Genomic DNA, 20,619 nt, shown 5'->3' on the forward strand with positions numbered 1-20,619 from the left:
ACTGGCTGTGCAAAACTTTAGGGCCCCTTGTAATTTTGCTGATTTGAAGGCCTGTCACTGCTCAGTGCTGATTACTTGCAACACCAAATTGGTTGGATTAGCTTGTTAAGCCTTGAACTTCATAGACAGGTCTGTCCAATCATGAGTGGTAAAAGGTATTTAAGGTGGTCAATTGCAAGTTGTGCTTCCCCTTGACTCTCCTCTGAAGAGTGACAGACAGCATGGGATCCTCAAAGCAACTCTCAAAAGATCTGAAAACAAAGATTGTTGAGTCTCATGGTTTAGGGGAAGGCTACAAAAAGCTACCTCAAAGGTTTAAACTGTCAGTGTCAACTGTAAGGAATGGAATCAGGAAATGGAAGGCCACAGGCACAGTTGCTGTTAAACCCAGCAGGTCTGGCAGGCCAAGAAAAATACAGGAGCGGCATATGAGCAGGATTGTGAGAATGGTTACAGACAACCCACAGATCACCTCTAAAGACCTGCAAGAACATCTTGCTGCAGATGGTGTATCTGTACTTCGTTCTACAATTCAGCCAAATTTGCACAAAGAACATCTGTATAGCAGGGTGATGAGAAAAAAGCCCTTTCTGCACTCATGCCACAAACAGAGTCACTTGTTGTATGCAAATGCTCATTTAGACGAGCCAGATTCATTTTGGAACAAAGTGCTTTGGACTGATGAGACAAAAATTGAGTTATTTGGTCAAAATAAAAAGTGCTTTGCATGGCGGAAAAAAAGAACACCGCATTCCAAGAAAAACACCTGCTACCTACTGTCAAATTTGGTGGATGGTTCCATCATGCTGAGGGGCTGTGTGGCTAGTTCAGGGACTGGGGCCTTTGTTAAAGTCGAGGGTCGGATGAATTCAACCCAATATCAACAAATTCTTCAGGATAATGTTCAAGCATCAGTCACAAAGTTGAAGTTACGCAGGGGTTGGATATTCTAGTAAGACAATGACCCAAAACACAGTTCAGAATCTACAAAGGCATTCATGCAGAGAGAGAAGTACAATGTTCTGGAATGGCCATCACAGTCCCCTGACTTGAATATCATCGAAAATCTGTGGGATGATTTGAAGCTGACTGTCCATGCTCGGCTGCCATCAAATTTAACTGAACTGGAGAGATTTTGTATGGAAGAATGGTCAAAAATACCTCCATTCAGAATCCAGACACTTATCAAACGCTATAGGAGGTGTCTAGAGGCTGTTAGATTAGCAAAAGGAGGCTCAACTAAGTATTGATGTCATATCTCTGTTGGGATGCCCAAATTTATGCACCTGTCTAATTTTGTTATAATGCATATTGCATATTTTCTGTTAATCCAATAAACTTAATGTCACTGCTGAAATCCTACTGTTTCCATAAGGCATGTCAGATATTAAAAGGAAGTTGCTACTTTGAAAGCTCAGCCAATGATAAACAAAAATCCAAAGAATTAAGTAGGGTTCCCAAACTTTTTCATATGACTGTAGCGTGAAGTACTAAGTACTTGGCAGTTCTTGAAAATGCTGGACTTATCTATTATATGGATGAGTTGGGTCCCATTTGCAAGCAGGAACTCTGCTGCACCACAGATCTGGGCTTGAAAAGGTCAATTAAATGTTAGGTTACATCATAAAAACTGCTGAATGGAATCGAAAGAACCTTACGCTCAGATTATATAATGCGCCAGCGAGACCACATCAGGAGGGCTGTGTGCGGGTCTGGTCACCACGCTATAAAGAAGACATAGCAGCTCTTGAAGCCGTGCAGAACAGAGCAACCGGTGCATCATGGGACTTGAGGACATGTCGCACTCTGACAAACTGTGAGAACTAAACCTGATTAGTCTCAAGCAGAAGAGCCTGTGTGAGGATTTAATCCAGATTTATCAATGTTATCAATGAAGGAGATCCATCAGAATTCTTTGAGCTTAACTGGGAATCACATATTCGAGGACATCAGTGGACATTAAGGGGAAGTGCATTTAGGACTGACGCATGGAAGAGCTTCTTTATGCAAAGAATTTGGGGTATCTGGAGCAAACTACGGAGCTATACTTGAACATGAAACCTTGGCAACCCTTTAGGAGTACCAGGATGAGATACTGGGACAGAAAGTAAGGAGTCTGATGGACCGAATGGTCTCTTCTTGTTTGTCAAATTCCTTATGTTGTTATGTAAGCCTTCCACACCGTAAATGACTCAGTTTCGAATGGCTAAAGTCCCCTCAAAGGCTCCTTCCCGGCATTCCCTTTGCAGATTTATGAGCAGCCCGAGAAGCCTGCATTAGAAAAAACGAATACATTGATGTGTTTTCCAGGCTAATCCTTATGTGTTATTTTTAGCTTATTTTCCAACAGTTTATCTTGTATTTAAAGAATGTCGCTCTTTGATGATCTGCTCGGTATTGTGTACCTTACACGGAACTTTTTGATGGTGTGTTGACTGGAATAAAAACGCGCAGTCCGCTTGCCAGACTTTCCAAGTTCTCTCTTCTTATTACGTCACACTCCAGTCTGGGCCGCGCTCGCGTGCACTACTTTTGCGCGTGCCTTGTTCTCGCGATTACGGCGTTGTGGTGCGCGTGTAGCTGTCCGCTGTCTGTCTCTCCCCAGTCACACTCCCTTCGGGACGTGGACCTCAAAGCATTACTCATTGCGTACGACAAAAAGAACAATGGCCAGCTCTGGTTATTTTTCTTTCTTTCTTCTTCAAAGCCTGCATTATTAAAAAAAAAATCGACCGTCTAGCGAGCCAGACTGGAATGCGGCTGAATTTAGCCGTCCAGCCCTCTGACAGGCAACGTTCGCTTCATCACAGACTTTCTTATCTTGTTTTGACTTTCTTTTACAGGCGGAAGGAATTTTATTGGCCTGATAAGTCACCAGAAGCTGCATTTTTCGCATATCTTAGAAATGCAAGTTGTGCGGCATCGACATTCTTTAAAACGGCTCACTTTCTGCTCATGTGACAAATGCTCGTCTTTTGAATTCCAGACATCTGAACGTTTTGCGAAAACAATTCAAATGTCACCGGCCCTGCGCCAGTCATGGATGAACTGTACAGTAGGCTTCATCCGTTTTTAGACATTTCTTTTAGGGCAGATTGAGAGAAGAAGCAAGCCATTAAAGTGACAGCAAGACATTGGCTTCTAATGTCCAGGTGTTCGCCATCAGGGTTGCGACAGAATGAATGGAGAAGATTTGGCATTTCACATTTATCTGAATTAAATGTCTTCTGCTAAAATACAAAGTCTCGGAATTAAACATTTCAGTTTATGGGGATATTCATTATTACGAACAGTCTAGCTCCTTTATAGGAACTGGCTGCCGCCTTTCAGTGGTACGTAGCCACGGGGATGTCCTCGTGGTCACCCGGAGGGCCCGAAAGTTCTACGCCATTGGACATTGAAAATCGGAGATAATTGCCGTCCCACCATGTCTGTCCTGCTGGCCGGGGTGGATGTAGTGGAGAGGGGGATTGAAGCATTCTCCTGTCCTGGGAGGACTTCTGTGTAATGTCAAAGCGTAGGAGTCAGCTAAACATGGAGAGGCACCACACATGAGAAGCAGGTAGTGGCAGAGCATGACAGGGGTATGGATAACAGCGAAAGAAAGAAAGCAAGCATCGAAACCTACCATACATATACAGTGTAGTCACAAAGCATTCAGACACCCTCACTTCATGCACAAGTTATTGTGTTGTAGGTTTAATGTTAAATGGTTGAATTTGCCATTTCTGCCCATCAATCTACAATCAATAACCCATTATGAGAAAGTGAACACAGGTTTTCAGAAATGATTGCAAATTTATTAAAAATACAAAATGGAAATTTCTCACAGATATAAGTATTCAAACCCTTGATTCAGTATTTTGTAACAAGTCCCTTTGGCAACAATTGCAGTTTCAGATTTTCTTGGGTAAGTCTCTACAAGCTTTGCACTCCCAGATTTGGTCAGTTTATCCCATTCTTCCTGGCAGATAGATAGATCCCTTCAAGCTGCATTAGACTGGATGGGAAGCGTCTGTGAACTGCCATCTTCAGGTCTCTCCACAGATGTTTTATGACTGGACCACTCAAGGCACATCCGGAGGCCTGTCCTGGCTGTGTGCTTCGGGTCATTGTCGCCATGATAGTTAAACTCTCTTCCAAGTCTGAGGTTGTGCTCATTTTGGAGCAGGTTTTCTTCAAAGACCTCTTTGTTTTTGCCTGCATTCATCCTTCCCTCAATTCTGATCGGTTACCCGTCCGTGCCGCACTCCCATGTTGCCACCATCATGCTTAGATTAAAAAGGTGGGGAGCAGCGCTTGGTCTTCACCAGACTTAGTGCGTGGAGTTCAATTTTTATCTCATCAGGTTTTTCCCTCAGGCTCTCGGAGTCCAGGCGGTCTGTCATATGCTCTTTACTCAAGAGTAGCTCCCATCAAGCCACTCTGCTGGGATGTTCATCCTTCTGACAGGTTCTCCCGACACAGCAGAGGACTTCTGAAGATCTGTTAGAAGGACCATTAAGTTCTCGGTCACCTCCCTTGACCAAGGCTCTTCGTGCCTGAATACTCAGTTTGGCTGGATGGCCAGCACTAGGAAGAATCCTGTTGGTTCCAAACGTCTTCCATTTCACAATTCTGGAGGTCACTGCACTCCTGGGGACACTCAAAGCTTTAGAAACGGTTTATCCCTTTGCCGTGATCGATGCCTCACCATAAACTGATTGTGGAGGTCTACAGAGAGTTCTTTGGACTTCATGGCTTGGTTTTTGTCATGCAGTGTGAACTGTGGACCTCATATACACAGGTGTGTGCCTTTCTAAATGGCGTCCTCCTTCCACGTGGACTCCCGTCAAGTTCTCAGCACATCTCAAGGATAGCAAATGGGACACAAAACCTGGAGGGTCGCAACAAAAGGTCTGAAGACTTCAGCTTTTGATTTTTAATACATTTCTTCATGTCTTCACTTTGTCATTATGGGTTATTGAGTGTTGATTAATGGACAGAAATGGCAGATTTATCTGTTTTACAATTAAATCTACAAAACCGAGACCCTGAAGCAGAATCCAGGTGCAGTGGTAGGGGTTTTGGGCCCCCTTTTTTGGTTGTGTTTTCTATTTCATTTACACCTGCTGATACGTGGTGGCCTACATTGGCTCCTTGAGTTAGGATATTAAAAAGATTTAATATTGAAGGCTATAAAGTTATTATTTACAGCTCTGGTATGTTCCACATCAGCAAACCCCAGTGCCACCCTTCTGTTTGCTTGTGGAGAACTAAGGCAGCTAATCAATGCCTGGCTTATTTCTCAACTGCTTTAATGGCAGGCTGTGTAACGGTGGGGTTTTACTGTACTTGTGTTTTATCGTTAAATGTGAAGTGTGTTTGTTTTTTCCCCCCAGTTTGCAGCTCTTTGTGTAAAGTATTGCTAATCCCAAACTACAAGACTATCGTGTAAATTTTGTGTTACGTGTTATCTGCTCAGCTGCTATAATGAAGTCAGCAGATTAGGGCCGGATGTCCGATAACTGCAGATAAACATTTGGGTGTATCGTGGACTTTTATTCAACATTTCAGTCTGTTGGTTCTTACGGACATCAGGGGTTGGAGAAGGAAAGCCAAATGTCCTGTTAGGCCCAAGACACCGTGGACTCGGGATCAGCCCCTGGCATTAAGGGCCAATGTGACCTGTGATACAAAGAAAGCTTCCCTCGGTAACTGAACTTATTATTAAAAATTCTCTATTGTAAAAGGAAAGACTTTTTACCAAGAGATTTTGTCAAGTCCCACCCTCCTCTCAACCATTTTCAACCAGGCCCACGGTCCTCTCACCTCTCATTCATGTGAATGCTTTTGTCAGACACACTTCCTGCGCTCTCAGCTCTTATACATTTTTATGTTTTCCTCATTTAAAGTCGTTCATGAAAAGTCCTCAATTTCATCCTTCTGTGAAGAAGTTTTTCTGGACAGTATTTTTAGACATACAATCTATTCGTTTCCATCGATGTAGTCCTTTTCTATTCCAAATGAAACATCAATGACTAAGCGAAGAAGAAAGGGCAGCGTGTCGAAAAGAGGCCCAAAAGCATTGGAGAGAAAAGAATTAAAAAAAGAACAATAATAATCAAAGTGCAAATTCAGAAAATCAGGAAAGTAATAATCAGCCCGGAGCATGTGGAACTGAAAACCTAGCAGGTCCAAGCGGGGTCGGAAATAAAAGACAAAGAGTAGAAGACAAAGTAGAACATCATAAAGAGGTTGAAAAACGTTGACGCGATACACATGCAGAGCAGGTTAGAGATAATGAACGTACTAAAGTTCAAAAGTCTCAAAAAACTGATAGTAAAGATCACATTAGCGCAAACAAACGGAAATTATTAGTCAGTGAAATAACAGAACAGCGAAAAGAGATTGAATATATGAACACAGGTGATATGACAGAAGTATGTAGTTATTGTTCAGCTTTAAACTTTAAGTCGGAGACTTATAGATCGTCTAATTCGTGTTGCCATCAGGGAAAGTAGTGTAGTGTTTCTTCCCAATGAAGAGGCGTATCCACAAAAAATAAAAGATTTGTTGCTTGTTGAAAGTGAAATCCACAAACACTACAAGTAAAATATCCACATCTACAATAATCTGTTCGTGTTTGCATCATGCAATGCTCAAAACGTAGATTTACATGATTCAGGACCGTACGCTATGAGAATCTGTGGTCCTGCAACAATTAAAGCTACTACAAGTTTAATTTCAAAGAAACCACAATTCGTTCAGGTTTATATTTATGATCATGGAGAAGCGATGCAACATAGAATCGAAAGAGTTAAACGATCGAACGTATTAGAAATTCTACAGCCAATAATGGATACAAATCCATACATCCAAAAGTATCGCACTTTACATGAAATTTGTCTGCAAAACACAGACAAAGAAGTTTTCTTGGATTTCTATATGAGCCCAAAAGATCACACTCGTATATATAATAAACCAACATGTGATGAATTGTCAGCGATAATAGTTTCAAAAGACGGAGATATCAAAGACAGAAGTTTAAAAAGTATTTGCGTGTTAATTTCAAAGCCAAACAGAATGAAAACATACAGTATAACTCAACAAATACCTCTAACGCAACATGAAACAATTTTATTTCAATTTATTACATTTTACTATTTTTTACTATGGTTAATTACTTGCTGTAATGTAAAATAGTTAGATCTATTATGCATATATAACAGTTCCCATGAAAACTGTTTAAATTGTATATCCGCTTCTCCATATGCAAAGTGCCTAGTGTGTATCACCAGCAAGGGGTTAGCGAGCAGGGGGCAGAGCCCCCTAGTATTTATAACAACACTCAGCTTTGTCTTTGTAAGTTCCTTGGTGTTTACCTTAAGCATGAATCAGGAATTCTAAGTAAATACGGTTATTCCCAAGTCAGACTCGGGGTGGCGTGTAAAGTGTTGTAATAACGCTGGGGAGAGCATTCTGCTGCCATCTAGTGGATGATAGAAATTATTGGGTTTTTTTGCAGCATGCTGCCACTGTAAGGTAGCTCTTCAATATTCATGAATAGGGGCTGAGCTTTCAACCAAAACACAATTAACATGCAGCTGTAAAGCCAGTTTTAGGACAAGCTGAAACAGAACCATCAGATGAATCGAGTGATAGTGATGACAATGTGAATTGGTCGTCAGACGTTGACACGGATAGCAAAACTCGTGCAGATGACACCGTATATACAGTGGAACCTTGGTTCACGAATGTCTAGGAACACATACGAATCAGTTTATGACCAAAAAGTTTGCCAAACTTTTGCATCTGTTCACGACCACACACTCAGTATACGAACAAGCCATTTTCCCTTTTGGTTTGTGCGTTCCGATGATTTCCACACGTGTTCAGTCTCTCCCTGTGCAGCGCACCAGAGAGAGAGAGAGAGAGAGAGAGAGAGACACACACACGAGAGAGAGAGAGAGAGAGAGAGACACACACGAGAGAGAGAGAGAGAGAGAGACACACACACACGAGAGAGAGACAGCTGGACGCATAAGGCAGAGAAGGCAGTTCAAGAATGCACCGGGCCTGCTTTTAAAGAGATAGATCCGAGCATTGTTTTAGACTTTTTTCTATTGGATTTTAACCTTGCTGCAATGTTAATTTTCTTGGTGGTTTATTAAAATTACGGATTTTTCAAATGTTCATTTTATTCCCTGTGCTTGAAACTCATTAAAAAAAGTGTTTTTGGCAAGCGGATCGTATCTCTATAGCGTGAACTCTTGCAGTGTTAGTTTTCTCTGTTGTTCAAGGTTTTGTCAGCGTTATTCAATGTTTTTACATTTAGTTTACTATTATGCTGTGCATTCTATGGTGTTATTAACTAGATTTGTGCTTAAAAAATTTAAAAAAAAAAAGATATCTACATACAATTAATCCATTCCAGACCATATGAACTGTATTTACATGCAATCCTAAGGGGGAATTTACTTCGGTTCACGACCAAATCAGTTTACGACCAGAGTTTTGGAATGAACTATGGTCGTGAACTGAGGTTCCACTGTAGTTGAGTACTGTGGTATGGCTGGGGAGTTTGGTCACCTGAAGGTGGTGCAAGTAAGGTGCAAGGCAAAAAGGGAAAGTGACTGCATTCAAGTAGAAAGAACCCCCAAGTACTGCTCACAGTGCAGCAACATGTGGACGCCACTAAGCTTTGCACTGTGGTGGCCTGCAATAACACGAGGGGCGTATTGATTGGGCAGATCAGGGACTGACATTCCAACCCCTCAAGTGCAAGCAACAGAAAAAAAAAAGTATAAGAAAAGTGTGCAAAAAAACACACATCTAGTATCCTGAGTGTGACATCAGGCTGTGTGGCGGTGACTGTCACAAAACATGTCACACGAAGGACGCGTACTGAATCTGCATCTCTACAGTGGTGACCACTCGACATTCTGCTTCAACTTTATGTTGACAGTGTGCTATTTACATGTTTCAGTGTTTTTGATTCGTTTTTCTTGGGGTAAACGTAATGCTAAGGAGGCAAGACTCCACCCATGATATTCCTATCCTACGCTCAATGTATTTATGATGGCACTCACTCTCAGTGCCGGTTGTCACCCATATGGCGCCCTAGGTAGGCGGTGGGCTCTCCTTGCTATCAGCTGTGGGCACAACCTCAAGTTGCCAAAATGGTGACTCCGAGTCCAGAGGGAAGATATGGAGGAGCAGCAAGGTGAGAAGCGCTTCAACTAAGTTACATGAATGGCATCGTGTCCAGAGCACACATTCAATATTATTAGACATTAATGACCAAGGAGGGGTGCACCATGAGTTACCCCCTCAGTGTCCATAGTGCAGCTGGCTTTTGAGGATTCAGGAGCATGCAGTGCTCAAGTTACACAAACAGCTCCCCTCAGTGGCCGGAGTGCACATCACTTAACTTTTCATAAATGGCACCCTAGGGGCCACCTAATGGATTGATCAGCTCTGCTAGCTCTGTTGGCCCTACACGTTCTTGCTTTATATTAATCTTACATTTTTGTTTTCAATTATAAAAGTATTTAAATAAAATCTTAAATTTCTCTGGGGATCAATAATGTATCCATCTACAGTCAAGGCCAAAAGTTTTAAGAATGACCCAAGTGTTGCTTTTCACAAAGTTTGCTGCGTCAGTGTTTTCAGATCTTTTCGTCAGATGTTTCCATGGTACACTGAAGTAGAATTACAAGCATTTCATAAGTTTCAAAGGATTGCTGACAATGACATGAAGTTTATGTACGGAGTCAATATTTGCAGCGTTGGCCCTTCTTTCTTTTTCAAGGCCCCTGCAATTCTCCCTGGCAGGCTGTCAATCAACTTCTGGGCCAAATCCTGACTGATGGCGGCCCAATCTTGCAGAATCAATGTTTGAAGTTTGTCAGAATTTCTGAGTTTTTGTTTGTCCCCTCCATCTCTTGAGGATTGACCACAAGTTCTCAATGGGATTAAGGTCTGGGGAGTTTCCTGGCCATGGACCCCAAACTTCAATGTTTTGTTCCCCGATCCACTTAGTTATCACTTTTGCCTTATGACCTGGTGCTTCATCATGCTGGAGCGCTCATTGTGTGTCACCAAACTGTTCTTGGATGGCTGGGAGACGCTGCTCTCGGAGGACGTTTTGCTACCATACCAAACACTGAAGCAGCAAACTTTGTGAAAACCAATACTTGGGTTATTCTCAAAACTTTTCGGCCACGACTGTACCTGTCTATCTTTACCTTTGGCTGTGTGTGCAACCAGAACTTTCCACTTAAGTGGTGGGGGCTTGAAGACTAATAATAATAATTCTTTACATTTATATAGCACTACACACCGGGAGGACCCGTGACATGAACCCACCCCAGAGCAACAAAATCAGAGTACCTTTTACATTTTCTATTTAATCCTGCGTACCTGATGTACTTCCAGTTCCAGCTTTTCTCAGTCAAGGTGTCTCCATCCAACATGACAGAGCTTGAGAAGATCTGCAGAGGAGAGAGGCAGAAAAACCCCCAAATGCAGGGGAGAGAAGTTTGTCGTGTCAGACCCCAAAAGAGACTCTGGGGTGGAATGGCTGCCAAAGGGGCTTCAGCTAAGGACAGAGTAAAGGGTCTGAGAGGACTTGATAGATCAGTTTATTATTTTTTATTATATTTGCCAAAATTTCTAAAATCCTGTTTTTCACTGTGTCATTTTTGGGTTAAGGAGGGGAAAAATGTGAACAGAAACAATTTGAGCACAAGACTGCAACATAACAAAACGTGTGAAAAGTGTGGGGGTCTGCATGTTTTCTGAAGGCACTGTATGTAGCCCCTTTTATAATGGGCATTGTGCCCTAAGTAAAGACTTTACATGAAGATTAAAGTGGACTTACCACAGTGCCCAGGAGTTCCCATCAAGCTTCACCACATGAAAATGCAGACCCAGTCGAATTTGAGGGGCGATCTGGTGGCCCAGTGGTTAGAGCTGCTGCCTCACAGACCCAATGGCTCTAATGCCACTTCTGAGTATCATTAACTGTATGCGGAGTTTGCATTTACTTCCTAAGAATGACAGGCAGGTGAGGTTAAAGCGACTGGACACTGGCACTTGCCTTAAGCCCAGCGATACCAGAACAGACTCGCCCCCTAAAACCAATGACCCTAAATTAAGCGGGTTTGAGAATATGCTTTTGTTTAATTTGGAGTTTACACCACAATCACGTCTTCTGGGACGCCATCAAAAGACATCTTAGCAGACGCTCCATTTTTCTAGTGTGTCACATTGGGGGCTTCTGCTCAGCCTCTGATGAGCTTTATGAATGGACACGAATGCAGGAAAACTGCCCTTCTGACAGATTTACGGTTCATTTGTACCTCTGAGGGGGTCTTGTTTTGTTTTGTTTTTTTGTTTCCCCTCTCAGTCAGGCGCCACTGCAGGTCTTCCTGTGCAAGGCCTTAGTGAAAAAAGACCCAGAGATCAGCAGCGAGAGGAAAAGTAAGCAGCAAGAAACTGCACCAGTGGCTCCTGTGGGGGGAAACGACTTCCAGCTGTGGACGGCCTGATAGTACAGCACTCGGTGCAGACCCCCCAGAGCGGCAAAGGGAGCACAGACCCCCATTAGTGTCGTATAAAAGTACCCAACAGCCATTCTTGAGTAAAAACAGAGGCACCTACAAGAAAAAGAATCAAGTTAAAGTAAAATTTGTGCACAAGGAAACTACTCAAGTAGAAGTTTAGAGTATCTCGTGTTAAGTATACTTAAGTTTCAAAAGTAACTGGAGGATCTCTCTCTAATATATAGTCAAAAAAGGCTCTTACAAACCTAAAACAATTCGGATGACCTTTTCTTGCTTGAGTCGTATTACAACCCTAAAGTGCGAGCCAAGTAAATGCAACAAGAAGCAGTGCCATTAAACGCAAGCAAACATCTTAATGATGTGATAAGCGCAAAAAGGAAAGGTGTACAGGCTTACCTCGCTTTAAGAAGGAGCTAATCGACTCGTGAAGACCCCTTTATAAAGTGAACTAGCTGTCCTGCCCATCCAAGACGGATTGTAATCAACGTAAACCAGAGTTCATATTTACAGTTCACCATGCAATGCATACGTCTCTGTTATATGCCAGTTGGTACATTATTTGTTAAGAGCAGTGTTAACGTTTGTGATGCGCCACCTAGTGGAATGATAAATGTAACACAATTTATTACTAAAAATGGTTACGTCAGTTGGAATGATAAATGCAATGCAATTACTAAAATGGTTGTGATGCGCCATCTGTTGGAATGACAAAGACACTGCAACCTGACAGACGCATCCTTTTAGTAAGGTGGATTTTCATAACTTAATTAGATTTTTTAATTTCATAACTTAATTGTAATTAATTCCAATTAATTAGAATAGAATACGTTTTAAAGACACTGCAACCTGATGGACACACAGACACATCCTTTTAGTAAGGTGGATTTTCATGACTTTATTACAATTCATTTTTTATTTCATAACTTAACTGTAATTAATTAATTACAACTACTTGAATAGAATACGTTTTAAGCATTCACTGGCCCCAAAAGTACCCCCCTTTTTCGTTCAAACAACTACAATTAAAATTGACAGAATAGTATCATTAGTCATTAAAACAAACCCCAACGAGGCCCCCAATCCACAGCTCGGATAAAGGCTTGGCGAAGTGGGCTGCTGTTTAAACCCGCCGCTGAGACTGTCAGCAGGTGATGAAACGCCACTATCCACTCGGGGGGCGACGGGGTGGAGGAGACTAGCGGCAGGCGAGATCTCTCAGGGATAACAGTAATGAGGTTAAAGCGGACACGTTCGGGAGGAATTGCTCTTTGAAAAACAAGAACTTTTTTCTATTCAAAGTTTGTTCATTTCGGCCGCAGCCCAAATCAGAGCGTACAGAAGCCCGGCCGTGACCCTCCTGATCGTGATTTTTGCAAGTTTGAATAACAAAAAAAAAGCGAAAGAACGCCACTCGATTTTTTAATTTAATTTCATTTTAACCTCCGCAACAGCGCCCTTCAGCTCCTTTCCCACAACATAACTTCACCTAGAACTGAACTCCGGTTAACGTGGTTCCAACCGGCCCAAATCTCGTTTTCTCTCGTCGCTTTAAAACTTTATTAGCACACCAGCATGAACACCCGCTTATGCATGCTGCGGCTAACAGTCTAAATGTTATTTTACACCGCCATCTACAGGACAGCTCACTACATTACATAAAATCCCTGAACGTCCTACCAAATCTGTGGACAAATTAAACCTGTGATTCGACATAGAGAATCACTGATGACCTATGGAGGAATATTTCGGACAAAAATAAATAAATAAATAAATAAATAAATACATGCGTAAATAAATAAAAGTACTGTGAAATGTGAGCATAAATAAATAAATGTGTTATGAAATGAGAGCCTAAATAAATAAATATGTCATGAAATGAGTGCATAAATAAATAAATGTGGCACGAAATATGTTTTTCGTTGCTTATTTATTTCATTTTGTCCGTAACATTCCTGCAAACCGTCATGAAATACGACTTGAAATAAAACTGTCACTTTCACTCGTCAAAGTTGAGAGGGTGGGCTCTAACACGCCCTCTAGTTACTGATTGGTGAATCGATAGCACAAGAATTAATTAGAAAAATGCTTACTACTGCCGATGAAATGGATTCTGCCAAAGATATTACGTACTATTTCAGAGAGAAAATTGAAGATTTATCGGAAGAAATTACAATGTTGGCGGCCCTTTTAGACCCCGATATAGATTACACTATTTTTGAAATTATCGAAGAACAGGTGGAACGGACTCGACTACACTCCAGTTCGGGTGATGCAGTTCCCTGCTCTGGACGTCCATCCTTTGACATTCCAGCTGAGTCAATAGAACACCTTCTGTTATGCGGTTTAAAAGTACGACAGATTGCAGATCTGTATGGTGTATCAGAGAAGACGATCACAAGGCGAATGAGCCAGTTTGATATACGGTAAGCTGCAACGGCTGTATTAGTTTAGGTACTTTGACTTGGAATGCCCAAAGCAGCGCCAACTAATATTTTGAACTGAACAACTTTGCCACTGATCAGAGCTGTAGAGTTGTTTGAAAAAGTAGCTGCGAATATGCACCTGACTTTATACTCGTAACACAAGGGTCAAATACTCAGTTCAAAATATTTTGACGAGTGAAAGTGACAGTTTTATTTCAAGTCATATTTCATGACGATTTGCAGGAATGTTACGGACAAAATGAAATAAATAAATAAGCAACGAAAAACATATTTCGTGACACATTTATTTATTTATGCTCTCATTTCATGATACATTTATTTATTAAGGCTTCATTTCATGACAAATTTATTTATTAAGGCTTCATTTCATGATACATTTATTTATTTATGCTCACATTTCACAATACTTTTATTTATTTGCGCATTTATTTATTTATTTAATTTTGTCTGAAATAGTCCTCCATAATGACCAACATCGATACATCACCGTAAATTCCATGTTACAATTATAACATTTTTTTGTTAAACGTACTCGTTTGAAAAAATACTATAACAACCTGAGGTGCAAAGAAGAAGAGTTGGCACATAGACTTAAATAGTAGTTAGTAGGCCTGAGCAGGGCAGTATACTGGAAAACACCTCCTTAATGTAACTGCCTGCGTTGTGCCTTTGAAATGTACCTGAAGTAGCGCAATACAAACAGAACTCTGCTAAACTTGCACAGCTCCTCCGCCTCTTTCCATGTTTCAAGCTAATTCTTTTGGTGCTACTCGCTCAGCTGTCTCCATTTTGATTTTACTCACACATCTACACTTTTCAACTGGTTTCTTCTTGCAGGTCTAGGTGGCATACCTGCCACTATTTCAACACTCAACCCTACCCACCTGGAAGGAAAGTGAATTACAGGACAACGGTCAGACCTTAGACCTTCCTGGTTTTCTGTTTCAAAGTCCCACATCATCCATTATAAAGCCGGTGCTACAGCACAAAGACTTATAAAATGAATAAATCAGAAGCAGAGTGAGAAGAAGTCCATATGGAATTAAGGGATTGCTGTTGCCACGGGTTGGCTCTCGAAGTGAACGTCAACTTTTGTTTTTGCTGCAGTCACCCACTCTGTGACAAAGGTACATCAGCGGGGGGTCTTGAGGTATTTTGTTGTCAGGTGGTGCAGCAGAGGAGTTGAATGGTACATTTCTGAGCTGTGATCCGTCCATTGTATGTGTACTGATGAAGCTGCAGATCTATCTTCCTACACTGAACCGACACTGCAAATAGTGGTCTAGGTGGGGACCTCAGCTTTGAGACTCTCCCTCCCTCCACCGCTCTGCTGCCTCCAAGTTCTGCCTCATCCTTTTCCTGAGCAGGCTTGTCAACAATCCACTGCTCACCTGGGCTCAGTGACAACTTGATCTGCCACACTTCTCCCCCTAGCCTTGTTCACACGGGCGTTAAGTTTTTGGATAACCGAACTTGCTCTGAACGTCCTAGACGTTTATGTTGCATTTTGTGGTGGCGATCGATTGACTTCTACACCGGCGTTCGTTTGTCTCTGTCTAACACCAGCCTGCAGCCCAAATTGTAGTTTGTGTGTTAACCTGTGGAGGCAGTGTCGGGAACTGGATATGAAAGCCCTTGTCGTTTTATTTGAGGTGCCTCCTTTCAATATGGACCATTTTGCTATGTTAGATATTAATCTTCTTGTTTTAAAAATACTCGTAATACGGCGACGTAGGGAGAGAAAAAATCGCCGCCGCTACTGGGTTCATCCTCAGACTGCACAACGTCGGGTTAAAGGAAGTTTTTTTGTGCTTTATGAAGAAATGCGAAAATTTCCGCGCAGTTTTTTAAATTACTGTCGGATGTCGGTTTCCACTTTTGATTGTCTGCTGCAGCTGGTGCAATGCCACATTGCACGCCGATCAACCAATATGCGACTTGGTGTTAGCCCCGAAGAGAGACTACTTGTCACTTTGAGGTAAGGAAACAGTAGTCGAGTGTGCGCTTACACCGGTTATGCACTGAAATGAAACCCCCGCTCCTCCGAAGCGTAAAATAAACGCGCAGAAAACGAACTAGAAGCGGTTTCCTTGCGTTCGTTGGGTTTTGAACGCCAAGAAAAAGCTGCATGCAACGTTTTTTTGATGCCGTATAAACGCGCAGCCGGACAAACGCACGTCACCAAAGCCCGTGTGAACACTCTCATTGACTCCTACGTGTAGAAAACACTCGGCGCTTGATCCGCGCTCACCGGACGCTACGAACGCAAAAAAACGCTCGATTTTAACGCCCGTGTGAACAAGGCCTAAGGCCATAACCCTCTCGAGCCTCAGCCAGTTGCCACACACCCAGGATAATGGACCCTAGCAGCTGGAGAAGCTGTGGAGGAGCCACATAGGTAGTGGGCTCTCAGCTGTCTTCCTCCCTACACTGATGCTCATATGGCATTCCAGATCCTGGATTACTTGGTGGGCTCATGCACAACAAGTAATGTACAGCAATACAAGTCTCAGAGTCAGAAAATCCATATGAATGTCCTGCCAACTTGGCGAAAACTAAGCTTTCCAAAATTCTCCAGACTTTGACGTACTACTGACCTTTCACCCTAATCAAGTGTATAAAACAAAAACTTGAACCAGGTCAGCCAGAAATGCAATTTTTGTTGGTTGAATGCACTTTGAGCTGCGCTCCTTGCATGAAAATGTGCTATAGAAATAAAAATGTTATTGCTGTTGAATTGCATGTGGAACAAAGTGATGGAGCATTCAGTGTGTTTAGTTTGCTCTTTATTGTCATGGAAAGCAAACAGTTTATCTTGCAGTGCAATTTTTTTATAAACCAAGTAACAAATCAACAACAAACTCATTTATGGTTCCAATGCAACAAGGAGTTACCACAAATTATGGGATCCAATCCAACACAAAAACAGCAAATTCTCAACGTAAGAGAGCAGTCCAACTGCACGAGAGGGGACATAGATGGCAGATGGGATGCTTGCATTTACACAAATGGTGCCCCTCAGTGTCCAGAGAGCACCCTTCGGGTGTCGGCACCCTAGGTGGCCACCTAATAGATTGACTAGCTCTACTAGCTCTATTGGCCCTGCAGTGTTCTTGCTTTACCTTTAGCTGTGTGTGCAGCCAGCAGTTTCCACTTTAGACGGGGGGCTTGAAGACTAGAGATTATTAGCAATAGAATCAGGAGGTTAGGAGCAGGCGCAGATAGAGCGAGTTGCCACACCCACCACATGACAAACCACCTCAAGATCCCAGATTAAGACCCAAGTGCAGCCATGCGACGGGTGACACCTCAGCAGCACACTAGTTCAGACAGAATGGAATAGTGTGAGGTTTTTTTTTTTGTTTTTTTTATGATGGCTGGAGTGCCAATTCTACCATCAGCCCCCAGGCTTTTCCCTGCAGGTTCGAGGGTCTACACACAGGGCTGGATGCAGATTAACGTCATACCCAGGACGGAGCAATTGCAGGTTAAGGGTCTTGCTCAAGGGCCCAACAGACTAGAGTCACTTCTGGCGTTTACGGGATTTGAACCAGAAACCTTCTGATTGCTACCGCAGATCCCTAGCCTCACAGCCATCACTCTGCCCGCAATAAAATTACAGTACCCATTTTTTTAATCATCTAATCATGTGTACATTATGCACTTGCAGTTCAAGCTTTTCACAGTTAAGGTCTCTACAGAGATGTCCCCATTCAACATGACAAGAACTTGATAGGATCTACGGAGAAGAAAGGCAGAAAACCACCAAATGCATGGGGTGTAAAGCTTGTCATGTCAGACCCAAAAAGACTCCGGTGTGGAATGACTACCAAAGGGGCTTCAACTAAAGACCAAAGAATGAGTCTGAGGGTAACTTGTGTCAATATGACAGTTCAGTTCATTTTTCATGGTTCCAGCTCAACAAGGAGTTACCACAATTATGGAATCCAGTCAAACGCAGAAAGAACTGTTAGAGAGGTGAAATGGGACACTTGGATTTCAACCAGTAACAACCAAAAGGTCCAACATTACAAAACACACACAGATATTAGCCTTCTTACCTTAACCTTTTGTATAATTACACCTGGGCAACATCGGGTACTTGGGCAAGTCTGAAATAGAATTAGAGATACAAAATGTCAAATGTGTGTTCAGAAATCTCAGAGTAGCCAGATTCCTACATCTCAAACGTTTCCTGTCTGTTTTTAAGATATTTAGAAAGCCCTATGAAGTGCAAAGAAGTGATTTGGAGGAATCTCAAAATTAATTTCAGGTATCTTACACTGCATACAAAGTCAAATTGGGATTCCTTAAAATGTATCCAAGGTCCCTCGAAGTGCAGAATTAGTTATTTGAGATCTTAAAATGAAATCCATCAGAAGTATCTCAAACTGTGTTGAAGAGATCATAAAAAAGTAACCTATTGTGATACCCCCTGAAAAGCTGATCTTCATATGAAGAGATCTGGAATCCATTCTGAGCTCTGCTGTAGAAACAGCTCTAGATGTAGATGTTAGTCTGGCTTGCTATAGATACCACTGTCCTCCCCCAGACTCTCAGCGTCATGTGCATTACATCTTTCCTCTTCAGCGTTAGCTGGTTGGTGTCGTCCATGAGCAACTCTTCAGCCGGCTTTGCAGAGAGCGCCTCATTCCCACCCTTCTGCATCACTGCACTCCATTGCAGTGCTCCCAGCCAACCAGCAGGTGACATGCCTTCAGTTCTGCCGTGCTCAGACGTTGGAATGGCTTCTCTAAAGTTCTTAGATCTGTTGATTCTGTTCAGACCATTAAAGGCAACCACCTGTTCAAGACATCACTTCTCTTTAGGTGGAGTTAACTTCCTCAAACAAACCTAATTATTGTTTAGTGTCTTACGCACTTTAATCGTTACAATTCTGAATCAGGAATAATTTGTTTCCTTCATTATCTAACACTTCCCATATTACCTTCTACACAGAATTAGGACTTGGACATTGCACGTCTGCCTCTATTGGATACTTGCAAAGTGCATTGAGCTTGGGGAAGTCATTGTACACTATAAATAAATCTTATTGTCATTAAAACCTCAAAAGTGTTGCAGTACTGCCTCACAGATTCAACATTCTACGTTTGAATTCCACAACCAGTCGTCCATTTGGTGTCCACCTTCTTCATGTGTGTACAGATTTGAAGGGAAGGGAAACAGATTAACAGATGACAGTCACTTATTAGCTTTGTTCTGGGCAATAGACATTTTGGTAGGACTTCTACAACATTCTCTTCAGAGGAATGTTAGGCTTGTTTCAAGGTGTTTGGTGTGTCTGGTTGGTACTCCAAGATGCTTGTTACGCACAACATTTAAGATTATACCAAATACATTTTTGGTTTTCCCCAAACATATTGCGTCGTCATAAGATTTTGGTGATTACGATAAGAATCTTCAAGCTGAACACAAATATAATATCAAGTTGACCATACCACAGTTTTAATGTTTATTGAATTTAGTGTGTTTAATCGCTGGCAGTGAGAGAAGCTATGTTATATGGGTGGGAGATGGTGGCACTGACCAGAAAGCAGGAGACAGAGATGGAGGTGGCACAGTTAAAGATGCTAGTATTTGCATTGGGTGTGACGAGGATGGACAGGATTAGAAATGAGGACATTAGTGGGTCAGCTCAAGTTGGACGGTTGGGAGACAAAGTCAGAGAGGCGAGACATGTGCAGAGGAGAGATGCTGGGTATATTGGGAGAAGGATGCTAAGGATAGAGCTGCCAGGGAAGAGAAAAAGACGAAGGCCTAAGAGAAGGTTTATGGTTGTGGTGAGAGAGGACATGCAGGTGATGGGTGTACAGAATAAGATGTAGAGGACAGAAAGATATGGAAGAAGATGATCCGCTGTGGTGACCCCTAATGGGATCAGCCGAAATAAGAAGAATCACTTAATGATGCTGACACACGATATTAGTTCAATTAAACTAAAAATGTAGTGCTGCCGATTGTACTCCACATCTGATGCTTCTCATTTCAGTTCCCATCAGTAGTTGGCCAGCAATGATAGATTCCACTGCCTCAATTCCACTATTCTATCATTGTAATGTCCTGCTGAAACCTTTCACCACGTTCACCATTGGATGCACCAAGATTAGCAGGGAAGATTAGTATTTCAAGTCTGAATGCAGAAAATGAATCTTGAGCGGCACATTGCACTTCATGGTTTTGTACCCTTGAAACTTGTCCACCAACTGGATGTACTTTGGTGCTCTGTAGATGCCAAGAAAATTCTTGACAACATCCTTCAATGCCTTTTGTACAATTTCCTCCTACACCATGACAGATCTTCAAACCGCTGATCTATGGACCAACAAAAATGTATTCCTTAATCTTAGTATCATCAGATATTTGTGGAAACATCTGTCTCAAATATTCAAAAGCCTTCACAAAATTTTTCATCAGTCCAAGTTTTCAATGAAAAGGTGGCAAAAATGCTGGGTTGACAAGAGCCACACACTTCTTCCCTGAAATGAAATGCTCACAGAGCTGCCAGTTTTTCTTAAAATAATGAGACATTTAGCACGGCTGACCTGTTCGCAAACAAAACAAGACTTGGGAAATCCAAGTTCCATTCCTAGCAGCAGTGCCACCAC

At 42.1% G+C, this 20,619-nt stretch overlaps 1 protein-coding gene across 1 annotated transcript in view; it reads right to left on the bottom strand.

The window, feature by feature from the left end:
* Nucleotides 1-10,211: 10,211 nt before the first annotated feature.
* The window catches only part of tmem170b (transmembrane protein 170B), a 52,121-nt gene continuing 41,713 nt past the window's right edge, over nt 10,212-20,619 (bottom strand). The window contains exons 3-4 of the mRNA XM_039736656.1: nt 18,055-18,105; nt 10,212-10,475 (exon numbers count right to left, since the gene is read on the bottom strand). Of these exons, the coding sequence (XP_039592590.1) occupies nt 18,056-18,105 (50 nt within the window). The 3' untranslated portion in view covers nt 10,212-10,475; nt 18,055. The remainder of the gene's footprint in view (nt 10,476-18,054; nt 18,106-20,619) is intronic.

This window comes from Polypterus senegalus, chromosome 15, assembly GCF_016835505.1.
Source record: "Polypterus senegalus isolate Bchr_013 chromosome 15, ASM1683550v1, whole genome shotgun sequence".
NCBI classification, from domain to species: Eukaryota; Metazoa; Chordata; class Cladistia; order Polypteriformes; family Polypteridae; genus Polypterus; species Polypterus senegalus.